We start from the raw sequence: 12519 nt of genomic DNA on the forward strand, positions 1-12519 counted from the left end.
ATCAATTTCAAGGTTAAAATAAAGAAATAACAGCAGCTATCATAAGCTGGTTGAGCCTCTACACAAATCCAGACAATGAGATGTGCAGAGAGAGGAGATGTGAACATTCCTCAGGGATTGCATAAGGAACTGTGAAAAGAAAAATAAGTGACCCTTTACTCTTCACACATCCTTTTGCAATCTCCATGTCCCTCCTCATATTTCGTCTCCTACTTTCTCGCCTCATACCCACTCATAACCACTACAATACAAACCTCTTTTTTGTGCCTTTTTTAATCGTTATTCTATTTCGTACTTGTGTTTACTATTGCAAAAAAACAGATAACTTCCCCACTGGGATCAATAAAGTTTAATCTAATCCTATGTCCAACAAATATACATTTACTGTGATCTTGTAAAAATTAAAAGTAAGGAAGGAACTCCAGCTGACCCTTGTGATTACCATCAAGGGTAGGGATCCAATAAATCCAGTAAAATTAAATTAAATAGTTAAATCATAATTTGCATTAGGGATTATACTTGGCAACATATATTTTGTTATATATATATATATATCATCTTTAGACACATATGCTATAAGATTTAACACCATACATGTATGTCAGAGATGGAAAGGACAATGAGATAGGCAGAACAGTGGGAAGAAAAGAGGAAACTTATATAAAGAAAGAGAAGCGTAGACAGACAGAAGAATATGGAAAATGAAGAAGTTGAGAAAAGAAACAGAAACAGAGAGATGCAAAAAAGAAAAAGTCAGAGAATGCAAAAGGAAAGAAGGAAAAGCAGAGAGATGGAGACATGGAGAGAATTGGCGTCGGTGGTCAGATCTAATCCAGTGAGCATGTCTGTTGTCCTGGAAAGGAAACCCAATTATATGGCACTTCCACTGGCCCGATGGCGCTGTGTGTGTGTATGTGTGTGCACTGAGAAGGTTGGTCTCATTAGGTTGACTGACAGCTCCTATTTTTCCACCACACACTCCTCCCATTTGAGAGCACACACACACACAGAAACTCCAGGTTCAGGGGTAATTTCTCAGACAGTATTTCTCTCTTTGAAGCCCCAATCGCCATAGCAGCAATTACTGTTAAAGGAAGCTAAACCCCCTAGCCGACTGAAAATCCTGAACTAAACCTTGAACCCTTAAAAAGCAGTTTTGACAACATGGCGGTGAAGATGTCTCAAGATTAACTCTGGTTAATGCTGTCATGTCCAAAATGTCATGAAATATAAAATTCAGTTGGGATAGGCCTCAACCGAATGAGACACTGACAGGGTAAGTGAGTATAGATAAAGCATGTTTGGATGGATGATTTTTGTTTCTTTTTCATTGATTTATGTAGCAAATAATGGTACTGTAAATGGACTGTATTCTTTATGCTGAGAACCTTGTAAAATTTTTTCAAAATCTCACATTAACCCACTTGCACGCACTCATGCAACACAAACTTGAGCCCCTTTCACACATGCACTGCAACCCTGAATTTATCTAGACATTACCTAGAGGAGCTGTATGTGACAATACAAATGTTTGGAATCAGTTGGACCACTCTGTATAATGTCAGATTGAGCCCATGTGTGAGAGGAGCAGGTCATGTCAGGGGAATTCGGAATAACTGATGGTTTGAAATCATCCAAAAGGGAAGAAGAAGAGCTATTAACGTGAAGAAACCAACAAAATTGTCAAACTCATCAGACAAATTAAAAGAACAGCAAGAGACTCGGTTTGTCCATAGCCAAATGGCGAATTGGCTATGAGACCGCAGTGTATTCCGCTTCATGTCCTGCCTCCTGCACGCTCTACCTAGGCGCCACTCGCCTAAACCAAACAGAGTATTTCCAGTAGATGTCACCCTCTACCACGACTCAGCCTGAGGTACTATCACCCTTTCAATGCTTCAATTTATGATATGGCAATGAAGTTTAAAAGAAAGTATGTGTTTACTTGGCTGGCTGTGTGAAATGAATACATTCTGTGAAATTTGATGGACAGATTGGTTTCGGATCACTTGATTAGACTTGGACTGAGAGTTTTTTAGTTCTGAGATTTTTGCCAAATAATACAAAGTTTTGAAGATTATGCTGTGTTGACTTTACGTTAAAGGTGAATTTTTCTTTCATTTCGGGCATTGTTTGCCACAACCTACATTTAACTCCTACATAGGAGATATTATCTTGCACGTAGGAATTAACCTCAAAGCAATTTCAGTCAAAAGCAACTGGACATGGTTATTTGTCTAGGAAGACGTTTCACCTTTCATACAAGAGGCTTCATCAGTTCATGTATGCATCTGACCAGGCTGGGACTGGTCCAACTAACTAGTGTGGAGATCCAGGTATTTAACCTCTCACAAGGGCGATGATGTCACTGAAACCCTTTGTGCTCCAAGTGCCAACGACTGTCGTTAGAGTTGCAGTCGTTGGTGGGAAGTTGGTTTCGGCTTCGTTAGTGCTCTATTGAGCCTTGACGACAGTCGTTGGAGTCACATTGGGCCATTTGTGAACAGTTGTTCCACACCAGTTAGTTGGACCAGTCCCAGCCTGGTCAGATGCGTACATGAACTGATGAAGCCTCTTGGATGAGAGGTGAAACGTCTTCCTAGACAAATAACCAAGTCCAGTTGCTTTTGACTGAAATTGCTATGAGGATAATGATGACCTGGACAAATGAGAACATTCACAGTCTTACGTAGGAATTAAGTACCTCCTATGTAGAAAATATGAAGTCATATGTAGAGGTTAATAATCTCCTATGTAGGAGATAATATTTAAGGCCTAATTAGGTTGTTTTGAGGGTAAGAAGGCCGTGCTGAATGAAGTACCTGGCTCACGATACAAAGGGAAGTGAAAGTTCAGCAAAATGCAGCATAAACAAAATGTTTTACCTTAGAAGTGAACTGTAAATGTTTGTAAAACAGAACTGTACTGTGCATAGATGCCGACGTGGGTTAAGCAGTGTAGATATATAGTCTGATGAAATCATATTGTGAAGAGACTGCATGTCTCACATGGCTACTTAATATTCACGACGATGGAAGACATGATCAGGATGCAAGCAGCATAAACCTACCTAATGTGCATATGATGCACCTGGATGTGAAAGAAATGCCATACGTAAAATAAATGTAACAACAAATAGCAAGACAGCACACAAATACACACCTGGACATTATTCGTATGGTCTGATGCATCTGGACATGGCTGTTTCACAGGAATTCTGTGTGTTTTAATTGTAGCAGATGGCTGACAGGTGATTTAAGAATAGAAACATGAGATCTACAGTCCCTTTATATCATGCGTCAGGCACTTCATTCACCATGGCTTTCTTTCCCTTAAAAAAGCCTAATTTAGGTAGGTAGGAGATAATTAACACCTACGTACAAGTTAATAGCTCCCATGTAGGAGATAAACTTAAGATTTGGCCAACAATGCCCGAAAAACAATTTTTTTTTACCTTGCCTTTCAGGGCTTCTGTAGAAGTGTAACAACTAAGGAAGAAAAAAAACAATTAGAGGGAATGAAATCCAATGAAATCCAATCCAAACATCTAGCTACAGCACAGTGATCATTCTATAATGTGTAGTGCTGCAGAGAAACCTAATCATCACTCTCTAAGACCGCCTCTTATTTCAATCATTTGTCAGAAAGCCTCAAATTGAATCATCAGTCTTTCACTCAAATCACCAGATGGAAATTTTTAAATCCCCCCCTCGTGTTGCTGCCCACAGGTTGATGCATGATAAAAGCTGAAGTTGACACAACACTATAAGTGGTGAAACTGCTGTAGGCCAGCTGAACCATAGCTATCCGAAGAGAGCGGTGCTGCTCATCCCAAGTTGTTGCCTTTGGGCAAAAAAACGCTTCAACAAATGTGAGAAGTGTTACTTTTGGATGCACTTTGGGCAGGTTTAAGACAACTAATAATGGTAGTTTTTCTTAGACACACTACTTTTTAGAATGACCAATGCCGATTTTCCACATCCAGGCAGCCACTATTTTCCTTTCGTCTTCTTAATAAAGCAGGTCGAGGTTCTATATAAATACTAGGAAAGTACTTAAACCTTCAATCCAGTAAACACATGCTACATGATTAGGTTTGTTGGGACAGTTTTAAAAGCTCTTCAGTCAAATTGTCAAAAGTGACTGCAATGTCCATTCTATCTGAACTATCGGCCATGAGACACAAGCCCCAGAGCAGATGAGAGTGTGTATGAGAGCCCAAGGATTGACATGGTGATAGAGAAATCAATAGAGGCAGGGAGAGGGCACTGGCCCCATTCATCTTCATTCACCCTCACACAGAAATACCTCCAAAACACCACAAATAGATAACACTTATATATCCCAACTGCAACTTTGAAAACACACACAAACTCTTTCTCTCACGGGTGACCTGGATGACACCTCTTTAAATAAGTGTTTAACAGAAAAAGCAACTCCCTCCATGACGTTGTTGCTTTCTGTCTCTGTTTTTCTATATTTTCTTCTACTGTCTTAGCCATTTTGGCTAATACAATGAGAGCAAAAATCTGATTTATATAAAAGGATGTACTGTATATTTTTATTAGATTGTGTCAAAATTATGGCAAAAGCTCATAACAGATCCACAGTATGTAGCTCAGTGTGTGTATATAATGTAAAGCATACTATTCAACTTTAATGCATTTTGACAGTAGAGCTAAATGATGATGGCTTTCACATGTGACAGGGCTGAAACTGTCCTCTCTCTCTCTCTCTCTCTCTCTCTCTGTGTGTGTGTTTGTGTGTGTGTGTGAGCGTGTGTGTGTTACAAAGATATGATAAATGATCTGTCTGTGGCAGTGTCCTTTAGATGAGATGTTTTTCCCAAACAAGGTCTTAACATTTATCATGTGCACCCATAGATACAAACGGATGTCTTGAGGGATGGATGGTTAGATAGCTTGCTTAGTAAGGTAGGATGAATGGATGAATGGGTGGGTGATGGTAAAACCGTGAACTGCTGAGAGAGTGAAAAGGTGTAAAAATGGATGGGAAGGTGAAAAGGTGAGAGGGGGAGAGAATAAGATGAACAGGAAGGAAACAGGGCCACTGTTTAGCTTTCATGCCGCTAAATGTCAAGTTATTCATTGTCAATCTCTGCGTTTCCTTCGCCATGATAATAATGTTACACACAAAAACACACAGTACATATGCAAATTGTTATCCAACACACACACACACACACACACACACACACACTCACACACACACACACACACACACACAAGTATGAAAAATGTACAAAATCAGGAAAAAAGGAGCATGCACAGAAAAGTACACAGGCACACGCATGTACAATACATGTACATGTAATAAATGTACATAACACATATAACACATAACACACATAACACACACATAACATGAATCGACTTTAAACACACCTCCTGAGTCACTATTGATTAATTTAAGTGCTTGCAGCAGGAGAGTGACTTTTGGCAAACATACAAAGACCATTATTACATGGAAAAGCAGAAAGAAAGTAAAGAAAAAAGTGATGGAAAGTGAACCAATATTGACGAAGACATGAGGAGAGAGGAGAACGAAGGGAAAGAGAGAAATGAGGATAATTGTAGAGGTAAAAAAAGCGACAAAGAAAGGGAGGTGGAGGGGGGTATGTACGAGTGAGATGCATGGGAGAATGGAGATGCAGAATGTCAGGCAAAAGGACAAAAAAGAAAAATGTGGGATGAATGCATGAATGAAAGGCTAAGCGGACACAAACTGAAGATTCCCCTCTCGGCTACTGTCGCTTCATTAATTGTGTCCCTCTGTTTCTGTTAGGATTTGTCTCTCTTACATCATAAACACTGCAATGCTATCTGCTCTATGTCACGTATGCACATACAGCTTGTGTGGGTGTGACGGTAAATGGACAGCCTGTGGGTGGACATTGACGATTTACAGTGTGGGTGAGTGCGTGCTCGGAGAAAAATATAATCTCAAACATAGAGTCAATTTTAGCCTTTGAAGTCTTGTTCTCTTAAAACAACTGACTAATCTTCTAGCGTAGTAAAATTATTTCAGTATTTCCAATACAAATCAAGCTTCAATACTTTTCCAAAAATTAGTGCTAGTATCTTAACAACAAAAAAGAGCTAAAGGGAGCTTGATCTCCGGCAAGGCCATGGCCTATCTCCATATAGAGACAACGCACTCTGGCCAAAAACGGATGGAAAATAATTCGTTGCTCTCCTTTGACTTTGTATTGCCCGAAGGTGGCTGCTTGTCAATTCTGTCTGCCAGCCAATGGTAGAAAAATGCCTAAAAGCTGCCGTCTGGTGGGATGCACTAGTGGCAGGGTAAAGAACCCATAACTAAGTTTTTATAAGCCACCAAAATAAAATAAAAAACAGAGAAGAGGCAGGCAATGAGACATGAGTTATCAGCAGGAAGAGAGGGAAACTATGAGATCCCGACACTCAATATGCCTGTGTAACGTTATGTGTGCAGTAAGCATTTTCACTAAGTCGGATATCCAAATGTCTTTTTTATAATAAATCTATAAGTTCAGCTAAAAGCATTTTGGCAGTATGCAACTTTTGTCACGGTGGAATATGGTTACACCAGAAATGCAGTACAATGTTTGCATGTGCCTTAGCTAACTAACAGCTAAATTGTCCTCTCTGGTATACATAGGATGTTGAAAAACAATAAACCTTTGACATGCTTAAATCTAATGTTTTTAGCTAGCTGCAGGCATTTTGTCAACATTTCAGCCCTCAATTGCATATTACGGAAATTGTTTTTTCCTCAGGCGGTGTGGTTTATGACATGTTGTGCTGTCTCTTTATTGACAAAAGTGGGAAATAATTTGCATATCCGCCTGTTATCCGGATGCCCTCCAAAATTGAATGGGTTCTCTGGTCGATGCTATACCTTTCCACCAAGTTTCATAGAAATCAGGTCAGTAGTTGTATTTGCAGACTGTTGTATTTTTAATACGTTTTAATTGACTTTTAGGACATGTATGTGCTGAATGTCTGTTAACATAATATGGATAATCTGTATGTTCCTTGTTTCCGCATGTACAGCCATGCATACTGTATGCATGTTAGAGTACTTGAATATCATGTTCCTGCATATTAATCTTTATAATTAAAAGAACAAGAATTGTGTGTTTGTGTGCACTTGGGTTTTTATGCATACCAGCATTTAGAGTGTATAGACAACAGTTTGTGCATGTGTTCATTTCTGCTCGTATATGGGTGTTTTCTTGCATGAGACTGTCTGCATTGAAACGTGAGAGTTTTCAGTTGAGTTCAGCATCATCCCCAAAGGGCAATTACAGCACAGCAGATGCAGTTTCATACCACATAGAGAATATTGAGCAATCTGAAATTATTCTTATCACAGTTACTGGACCATTGCTTTAATTGCGGTGAGAGTTAGAGTTCATGTCTCAGTGAAGGGAGCGTGAGGGTGGGATGGAATCAACACAAGGCCATGGGAAACAGAACAATTCACTGAACATTTACAAGAATGCAAATGTATTTTCACGTGGCAATTATTTTGTGTGATAATGAACTGACATTCTAGTTACATCACATGACTGACATCATGTGATGTGTGTGTTTTTTTTTTTTTTTTTACTGAATTACAAGAGACAGGCCAACATGTTATGTTATGACTCTTTGAAGCTACAGCCTAGCGGAAAAAGCTCGTCATCTTTATGGAGTGGATGATCATGGTAATCCAAGGACCAAATTAGCCTTTTTGATTACTCACTTAAATGCAAAACCTGGGCAGGAGCATGTGATATTGCATCATTTGCTTGGCATCAAGTGAAGTCTGTAGTGCACAGACGACTAAAGATATAAGTAGTTATGATGGCAAAGATTCTGAGGAGGAAATATGATTAAATTGACAATTTTCTGGACCTTTGACGCATGTTGGAAATAAGACTATGGTGAATCACTAAGTGTATGTCACCAAGCAATGAACGTCAAAATGCAGTAGTGTCTAGGTGGTTACCCTAGATTTGTGAAACACACAAACTCTCTGGCGAGACTCACTGCCCGACAGCCTATCTCAACCTTAACCATTCAAAGTCAATGCCTAATCTTAACTATCTATGTCTAACCTTAGTCTTTAATGCCTAACCTTAACAATCTTGTTGCCCAATGACCTATCCTAACCTTAACCATTCAAGAAATATGCCTAACCTTAACCAGCAATGCCTAACTTCAACCACATCACGGCTGGACAACTTATCCTAACCTTAACCATTTGAGGTCAATGCCTAACCTTAACCATCTCGAGAGATATCGCAAACCTGGGGTATCATCTAGACACAACTTCAAGATGTCAAAGTCATGTTGCCTTTTATGTCCTAAAACTGAGCTTCCCCCAGTTGCACCAAGATCAATCTTAACAGTTTCCATACCAGCCTAAGGAGATCATACCAATAACCAATACAGAAAGTAAGAACCAACTGAATTGGAGATTGTGTCAGTTATGTACAGGTTAAAGACTAAACTGCACTATTGTAATGGCCATGTATGAGTTTAAGTGCAAATTCCGTTCCCTTAATGTGTTTCACCCACAACTTTATGGCTTAACATATTCCAGAAGTTTTTGTCAGTCCTCCCTCTTTTCTTCCCTTGAACCATCAATCTATTGTCCTATAACTTGAAACACCTTGTAACTGATAGCTTATTACCTTCACCTTTAAAGTAGCCTCTAGTGTTCTCTTTTTCTCCTCGTCTCTCGTGCTTTCATCCATTTATCCATCCATTTAAAGGGTGACGATGCTCTGTACAATTTTTAATCATGCTCCTCTCCATATGATAATTTCTCTTTTCCCTTCCATACCTCTCTCATCCATCATCCATCTTCTTTCAATTTTTATAATGAAATAAGGTGGTCCTATTACATCTCATTTTCCTTTTCTCAATCCCATTCTTTGTCACTCATGCCGAGATATGTATGTCAAGAATTCAATTCCCTTTGTTACTCGATAACTTAAGTCCAAATGCTTTCTATTAATGTCTATCTCACTTATATATGCTACATCCTTCTCTTTACTGTATCTGCCAGAGTCTGCTATACATTCACATTTCTCTCCTTCTCTGATGTACTCCATTCATCTCTACTCTAAAACTTTTCCTCATTTTCCTACTTCTGTGTGAATCTCCATCACTCTAAGTATCCAGGCCAGTCGTCCCTTCATTCCTCAGCAGGATGGATGGTTTCCTCTGAAGATCAATCTGATCACACCACCGCTTTCATTTCTGACTCAAAACACATTTCAAAATGTTACATGTGAAAGTCAGTCTCACCCAGCTCTGCTGTCTAACCACATGAAAAGGTAAATTCCAAGGCTATACTAACCACTTCAATTAGTATTCAACTTCTGAGGCTGTAATTAATGAAGTTTATATGGGGCCAATAAACAGTGTATCTTATTCTGGCAACCTCATTTAACTTCACTTAATGATTTATGTCATGGCTTGATAGCTTTAAACCGAAATGTTTTTTCCACAACAGTGTGCTACTGCAGTCATTAAATGTACAATATGCAGTATATGCAGCAATGATCACCCTTTATTTATGTATGAAAACTGCAATGGTATGCTGGGTGGCACTACCGAATGGCACTACCAGTACTAATACCATTACCCTTAAAGTAATACTGATACTAATAGAGTGCTTCATAACCCCTAACCCTTTTTTCTACTTGATTCGATACCATCATGTAAATTGAAGCATACAGTGGTGTTAAATGACAAATTCTATTGTTTTAAATATGTAATAAACAACTGTACAAAAATTGTACAATTAAATATTATTTGGGCTCAACTTCCCCACACCACAGACTGCATGTGTTTAGCTGCTGCGGTAAAATGGGCCAGTCCCACATTAACATTAAATCGCTTGCAGTGATTGGCTGTGATCAAAACCATTCAAACAGTCTTTTTTTTTTTCCTAAATCTGGGTTTAAAAAGGATTCAAAGTAGGTAATGACAGGAGAAGTTTTCCGATACTACTTGGTTATTGAGCATTTTTAATTTTTTTCCCTTTCCAACAAGAAATATGGGGATGGCCAAAAAGAAGAAGAATTTTCGTCGTCTGATAATCAGACTAAATTGCCATTTTGTTTTCAGTTCAGTGGTCTGACATTGACTGCAGACTCTCTGTAAGACCGAGAACACCGCCAACAATGCTAACTGACACCTACTAACAGGGGCATAAGTGCAACAATAAAATGTTCACAAGTTCAGAGGTGGTTCAGAATTCCCCCTTCTGAAAACCACACTTACTGCTACAAAAATTAAAAACATGACCATAGAGACATTCATCAAAGAACACTGCAAGAGCCAAAAACCCTGCGGTTTTTCAGCTGTCATCAACTGTGTTTATATAATTTTCAAATTATGTGTTCTTACCCCATCTAAATATTGACTTAAGGTTTCCCTCCTTAAACTTTATGCACCAGTTCAAATATTGATTTATTAGTGTTGAGGGCGAGGAGGGGAAGTGAGAGTGTGTGTCAGATTTAATCATCAATTTATACCACAAAGATCTGAGGCGTTATTATAACTTTCTTCATTCCAACTGAACAAGAGTAAGAAGGAGACAGAGAGAGATTGAATGTGCAATCAGAGCAGATTGGTTGGGGGGGCTTAAAGAGACAGGCACTGAAACATGTGTCATAAGTTTCATATAGAAGGTGAATACACATATATTCAGACAGTCTGTGAAAAATATTGTGTTTTTTGACATTTTCAGTGGTCAATAGTATAAAACTGGGGAAATATTCAAATTTGAGAAACAGGAACCAGCTAATTCCTTAACTTGAAATCATTAAGGGTATGAAAGCAGCCTAATTAGGGGGATAATTAAAATCAAGGATGTCTTAAGAGTTTACTCATCTTTAGTTCAGCTTTGTCTGAAATAAGTGAAAATAACACACTGATATATATATATATAAAACACCACATAAACTTCTGAACAATGGTTCTATCCAAAGAAAGTGAACTGCTGTTATAGTAAAAAGAAAGATGGGAGGAACAGATGAGGAAAAAAATCGACATAGCGAGGTAATGACAGAGACAGAGACACTTGCTGAAAAAGAGAACGTGTATTGGTCTATAATTCATATGTGTGTGTTTCCATGCAAGAGTACGTAACCCAAGTTCTTGGAACAACACCTTTGCGAACCATTGACAGGCACAATAATAACGCTGCAATGTTAGACCTTCGAAGAGGGAGCTTTCATCCCAGGAATCTTATAGTGGACACATATGCTTTTACTATACAAAGCCCTGAGGGAACGAAACCCACAAGAAACAGTCAGATACAGTAACATACACCAAAGAAGCTGAGCGATTATGTCTGTCTGACTAGGGATCAAACTCAAACGTCTGTAGGTTGGACTATTTCACTTCTAAGTGCTCTCAGAGGCATCTTTCTGGACCAAGCATTTTTATTTCTTTTCTCTATTGCCAAAAAAAAAAATCCCTTTATTACTATAGTTTACTAAAAAGAGTACAATAAGCTATGGTTGCTTGGTAAAAGTGTCATTGTTAAAAGTCAATCATTCCTGCTTCTAAAAAATTTACCATTTCCTTTCGAGAAATACTTTTGCAATGAGGTGAAACTCAATCTTCAAAATGGAGGAAGGCCAGTCTTTTTCTTTAGAACAGCACTTCCAGAAAAGAAATCTGTGCTCGCCAGAGGTTTTCAAATACCAAATAATGAATCATAATCTAACAGGTGTTCTCAATGTTGACTTAAAGCTTTTGGTAATGGAGTTGTATCTGGACAAACACCCTTGATCATCTATAACTCCCTTTACTTTTGGCTTATGGCTTAGTCATTACATGTGTCGGCCAGATTTCAGAACAAGCAATGCTGCTGATGAGTTTCTTTTAACAATGTGTGATTAATGTCCATGTGTTCAGCTTTCACTGCTGGAGTTATATGTGTTGAATCATGACTTCAAAAACACAAACACACACACACACACACACACACACACACACACACACACACACACACACACACACACACACACACACACACACACACACACACACACACACACACACACACACACACACACTCACACACAAACACAGCAGGGCTACTCACATGCTGCCACTGCTCCCGGATGAGTGGTCGGTATCGAAGGAAGTATTTTAGAGGGAAGTTGTCGATGTCGGGCCAGGTGGCGGGGCTGTGCCAGGACACCTCCAGTCTCCGGGCGTTGAAACGGATTGGGGTCGCTGTCACTCGCTCTGGGGGGTCTGGTTTAACTGTGGGGTTGATAAGAAAAAATTGTTAAAGAGGCACCCTGCTGATTTAACACAGTAAGTTCAGATAAAGGTCTGAGCAAAATATAACACTTTGGAACTGTTGTTTTCGCACAACGCCACATTATGTACCATGTTAATGATGCTAGCAGTAGATACCTACATCTCAGAGTGTTTTTTTGACTAACCTGACGGCTGTATCTGCATGCTGATAATTTTCCAATTAAATGTTTTTTTTCTG

The 12519-nt window shown here is 38.9% G+C and overlaps 1 protein-coding gene across 1 annotated transcript in view; it reads right to left on the reverse strand.

The window, feature by feature from the left end:
- Positions 1–12519, reverse strand: part of cntfr (ciliary neurotrophic factor receptor) — a 257452-nt gene that overhangs the window by 16212 nt on the left and 228721 nt on the right. Inside the window, exon 7 of the mRNA XM_083929421.1 lies at positions 12118–12281. Coding sequence (XP_083785547.1) covers positions 12118–12281 — 164 coding nt within the window. The remainder of the gene's footprint in view (positions 1–12117; positions 12282–12519) is intronic.

This window comes from Echiichthys vipera, assembly GCF_963691815.1.
Source record: "Echiichthys vipera genome assembly, chromosome: 16".
NCBI classification, from domain to species: Eukaryota; Metazoa; Chordata; class Actinopteri; order Perciformes; family Trachinidae; genus Echiichthys; species Echiichthys vipera.